General features: G+C 34.5%; 2 protein-coding genes across 2 annotated transcripts; both read left to right on the forward strand.

Annotated features, from left to right (window-relative positions):
* The first annotated feature begins 280 nt into the window (after nucleotides 1-280).
* Nucleotides 281-1,494, forward strand: LOC106298404. Its single transcript, XM_013734518.1, has 3 exons — nucleotides 281-484; nucleotides 577-785; nucleotides 1,021-1,494. The coding sequence occupies exons 1-3, from the start codon at nucleotides 392-394 to the stop codon at nucleotides 1,316-1,318; spliced, it is 600 nt and encodes a 199-aa protein (XP_013589972.1). The 5' UTR covers nucleotides 281-391; the 3' UTR covers nucleotides 1,319-1,494.
* Nucleotides 1,495-2,444: 950 nt separating this feature from the next.
* On the forward strand, nucleotides 2,445-3,589 carry LOC106299145 (reticulon-like protein B14). The gene is made up of 5 exons (XM_013735280.1): nucleotides 2,445-2,556; nucleotides 2,647-2,833; nucleotides 2,910-3,039; nucleotides 3,135-3,204; nucleotides 3,303-3,589. The coding sequence occupies exons 1-5, from the start codon at nucleotides 2,478-2,480 to the stop codon at nucleotides 3,473-3,475; spliced, it is 639 nt and encodes a 212-aa protein (XP_013590734.1). The 5' UTR covers nucleotides 2,445-2,477; the 3' UTR covers nucleotides 3,476-3,589.
* Nucleotides 3,590-4,534: the final 945 nt, after the last annotated feature.

Consider the following 4,534-nt stretch of genomic DNA (forward strand, 5'->3'; position numbering starts at 1 on the left):
AATATGCTTTTATGTTATTTTTAATAAAAATTTTATGTTTTTTTTTTTCAAATCATTCAACTTAAATTTTTTTTTAAAAAAATTTAAATTTTAAGAATCTCAGTGTGAGGTTCTACCAATGGATGATGAAAAAATTAAATAGATTGACAAAAGTTCTAAAGTTGTCAAATCACAAAATTAATCCTTAATTTAATCTTAAGAACCCATTAGAGATGAAGGTGGTCTAAGTCCAAATATTAATGTTACAAAATCTTTAAAAAAATGGAAAAACAAATATCAAGACACTTTAAGACTTGAGTGTCTCTTCACACTTGACCAAAAAGGAGTAAAGACACAAAAGAGCAAAGAGAAATTAGGAGAGAGAGAGAGAGAGAGCAGAGAACCAAAATCGATGGCGGTTTCCGTTCCCATCCTCGCCGTCGTCACTTCCCTTCACCTCCTTGCTTTCGTATTCGCCTTTGGCGCCGAACGACGCCGTAGCACCGTACTCTTCTCTTACAACACTCTCACCCTTTTCTCTTTCTTTCTATTTTTCGATTTAATCATTTCTTCTTCTCTCTCTTTTGTAACGCACAGGCTGTACCAGTCCCCGACCAGTACGATGAGAAGACTTTCTGCAGGTACGGAACAGATGCGTCGACGGTGTACGGCATGTCGGCGTTTGCGCTGCTTCTCGTGAGCCAAGCGGTGGTTAACGGCGTTACAAAGTGTCTCTGCTGCGGAAAGGGTCTCGTTACTGGTACTTCTTACACCGTCTGGGCTATTGTCTTCTTCGTCGTCTCTTGGTAAAGCTCATCCCTTTCCTCTCTAACTCGATTCCCTTTTGTCTTCACTTAAGTAAAGATTCAAACTTTGTTTAGCTTCCAAGATCTGAGCTTGCAAGTCATAAAGAATTGAACTTTGAAGTGATAGTTTCTTCTATTTTGAATCTGAGCTAAGAGAAAGTTATGATCTTGATTGCTTGTTATGTATGATTCCAGATCTTGAAGTTGTTTTGTGAAAATCATACTTCTTTCACAGGGTAAGCTTTTTAGGTGCTGAGGCGTGTTTGTTGGCTGGATCAGCGAAGAACGCTTACCACACCAAAAGCAAAGGCGTCTTCCAAGGAAAAGAGCTTTCGTGTGCGGTCTTACCCGTTGGTGTCTTTGCTGCTGGAGCTGCTTTTACTCTCCTCTCTTTGATTGCCACCATTCTTTACTACTTGGCTCATTCCAAGGCTGACACTGGTGGATGGGAGAAGCATCATAACGACGGTATTGGGATGACTACTCCTTCAGATGCTCCAAAGCAGCAGAACAATGACTTCGACAAGGTTTAACGGACTTCTGTTTGGTTCTTATGATAGCTATGCTTCTTTTTTTAAAGACAGGGTTATAAACTAATAGTATAAAATGTTGTGTTGTTATAATTGTTCATATAAACTTGTATTGTGAGATGGAATGGTGGCTCTATGTATGTCTGCTTATGAGAAACTTGGACTGGCTCCTTAGATTATCGCTTGACCACAACTAGTACTGAGCAGATTATCCCAAACCCGAAAACCAAACCGGAAGCGAGTGAAAAAAATGCTGAGAAAAAAAACGCGACATGAACAGGACTTAAAATTACACAACCTCAAACCGTTCCTAGACCCGAAACGATACGCCGAGAACTGGGTATCTAAATCGAAATATATTAAAAATATTAATTATTTTTAATTTTAATATATATAAAATATAATTTATAAATAAAAGATATCTAAAAAAATTCGAACTACCCGAATATTTTTTTGGTTTTTTCCGTGTGTAAGTTTTTGGGATTTTTTTGGTTTTTTGGAATTTAATCAAACCCGAATTATACTTATAATTCGGTTCCACTTTGGGTTTTATAAGAAAATAAAAACCCGACCTGAACACGATATTAACTGAACCAAACCAATCCGGAAAACGCCGGGTTCCTAAACATCAATCCAAAAACCGAATAAACCGGACCGACCCGAATCCCGAATCGAAAGCTAATTTAGATTTTTTTTTTTTTTTTTTTTTTTTTCATCCACAACTAGAGATGCTAACAATGAGCACTCATAAATCATAACGGGCTGGTGCTAATCTGTTAGGTCCAAGGCCCAGAGATAACATTCCTAGCCTCAACTTGGAATATACTTGCATGAGAAAGGATTGTTAAACAAGGATCTAAGATCAAAATGTTGATGAACTTTTTGGACTAGATTTTCGATTATTATTTCAAGTAATGAACGATTCTCGACAAGCTATTAAAACTAGTTTACTCATGTAATAAAATAAAAGATGAGGCTTTGCAACATGCTAAAGCTATACCTTTCCCAAATCTCAAATTGGTTTCTTCTTTATGAATCCAAGAACATATCCTTTCTTATCCTCAGAGTAGGGGATCTGCTTATATAAAGCCTTTGAATCTTGTAGCTTAGATAACAAAAAAAGGCTACTGTTGTTAGTAAAAAACGCGAAGCCAAAACAATTATGACGATTAATGGATATGAACATGGAGCTTCATCAAGAAAGCGAAGATCTCTGTACCACAACCTTGGAGGAGGACATTGTAACATATATATCTCTCTTTCTTTATTTACATTCATCTTTGTTCTTTAATCTTCCTATTTAAACGAGTTTTGCTCTTGAAATGTTGTAGTTGCTGATATAATGTTCTGGAAAAACAAGAAAGAATCAGGAACAATCTTGGCGGTTTTCACATTGATATGGTTCTTATTCGAAGTGGTAGAGTATCCTTTCATCACTTTTCTCTGCCAGATCCTCTTGATCTCCATTTTCATATTCCTCATTTGGTCTTACATTGGCTCTTCACAACTAATCAAGCGGTAAGAAAAACAAAACATCAAAACCTGATTCTTCTTTATGAAACCAAGCACTCAAAGAACACGCCGTGTCGTGCAGGCGACCACCAAGTATTGACGATCTAAAGATCTCTGAATCAACTTGGAGAGTCTTGTTCGACAAGATAAACTGGTTCATCATCAAACTGTATGATGTTTCAAGTGGAACAGACTTCAGCCTTCTAGTTTTGGTAAGAAGATCATATATACATCTTAAATTTTTTTAAAGTATTAATTTCAACTCAAGATTTTGTGGATTGAAAACTCGTGTCACGTTCTGTTTCAGGCCGTTGTTTCACTGTGGATATTATCAGTCATCGGAAACTATTTCAGCTCTCTAACTCTATTATACATTGGTGAGTTTATGATTTTATCTATGTACAGAGACTTCTCTGTTTACATAGGGTATGTCTTATATTACAAAATAAATAATTTATGTGATTTTTTGGTGAAGTATTTGTGGGACTGGAAACGATACCAATGCTGTATGAGCTATACGAAGAAGAGCTGAATTATGCAGCAAGTAAAAGCGGGATGAACATGAAGAAGCTCTTTGACAACTTTAACTCTAAAGTCATTAACAAGATCCCTAAAGCTACCGGTAAAACTAAGAGGCGTAGTATGTAACGTTGTGTTATATCAATATGCTGAAACTGTACATGTTACACCGTTAAATGCTCACTAGAAAGTCAAGATTCAATGCTAACGTTATGCATCATCAATAAAATCCCTTTATTATTATTTGAGGAGTATTATATATAACTAAACTTTAGCTCATGTGTTATTTTCAAAATTGCAATTTCCTACGTGGCAGCACCACAAGTTCTCTCACACCTTATATTCAAAAACCCTTTGTTAACTAGACTAATTACAATAATTGCCATTACTTGCCATTGATCATTAGATTATAATTTTACTATTATATTATAAGCTTCTTCATTACAATAACTAACAAAACATTGACGTCCATGTTTAATGTGTTGTCATTATTCTTCAAACTTACGGGCATATAGTCATTTATTCTCATTATTATTCAAACTGATCCGGTCCACAAAGTTAATTGTATATGAGATAACGATTTTGTAGATGGTATAATCTGATACATATATAACTAAAAGAAGTATAATTTATAACATGTGTATGTGGACCATCTATAATGATTCGGATTATACCATTATCTGCATATGTATTGGATTTCATGTAACAAAATATTACCGTTAAAGTTATAATCTCTTCACAATGTTAGCAGAACTGTAACATATGTTATAAATTATACTTCTTATAGTTAATAGTTAAATAGATTGAGACAAAAATATATGCACACGTTTTTACAAGTATTCATCATATAGTATTTAATAATTTGTTAGACATTATATATATAAACGCAATCTAAGTATAATGTCTAACTATAGTCTAATTCAAAAAAAAATGTCTAACTATAGTGTCTATAAATTAATTCCGTTTAAGGACTTATCGTAACAAGGGGATGTCTAACTATTACGAAATCACGATGGCCCATATAATTCCGTTCAAGGACTTATCGTAATTGTAATCATAAACCGTGATTAATGATTGTTACGAAATCACGATGTCTAACTATTAATATTAAAAAGAAACGTGATTTGCAATAACGTTGTTCAAATCTGGGTGAAAGTTAAAAGGAAACTTCTAATAATGTTGCAATAT

The sequence above is a fragment of the Brassica oleracea genome, chromosome C6 (genome assembly GCF_000695525.1).
Source record: "Brassica oleracea var. oleracea cultivar TO1000 chromosome C6, BOL, whole genome shotgun sequence".
Classification (NCBI taxonomy): Eukaryota; Viridiplantae; Streptophyta; class Magnoliopsida; order Brassicales; family Brassicaceae; genus Brassica; species Brassica oleracea.

What these genes read in the sequence shown, in the direction of transcription:
- LOC106298404 (XM_013734518.1), top strand. Translation starts at nt 392, where the DNA reads ATGGCGGTTTCCGTTCCCATCCTCGCCGTCGTCACTTCCCTTCACCTC. An exon ending in CCGAACGACGCCGTAGCACC is followed by an intron (nt 485 to 576) that starts GTACTCTTCTCT and finishes TGTAACGCACAG; the next exon opens with GCTGTACCAGTCCCCGACCA. An exon ending in GTCTTCTTCGTCGTCTCTTG is followed by an intron (nt 786 to 1,020) that starts GTAAAGCTCATC and finishes CTTCTTTCACAG; the next exon opens with GGTAAGCTTTTTAGGTGCTG.
- LOC106299145 (XM_013735280.1), top strand. Translation starts at nt 2,478, where the DNA reads ATGACGATTAATGGATATGAACATGGAGCTTCATCAAGAAAGCGAAGA. An exon ending in CAACCTTGGAGGAGGACATT is followed by an intron (nt 2,557 to 2,646) that starts GTAACATATATA and finishes GAAATGTTGTAG; the next exon opens with TTGCTGATATAATGTTCTGG. An exon ending in ACTTCAGCCTTCTAGTTTTG is followed by an intron (nt 3,040 to 3,134) that starts GTAAGAAGATCA and finishes GTTCTGTTTCAG; the next exon opens with GCCGTTGTTTCACTGTGGAT.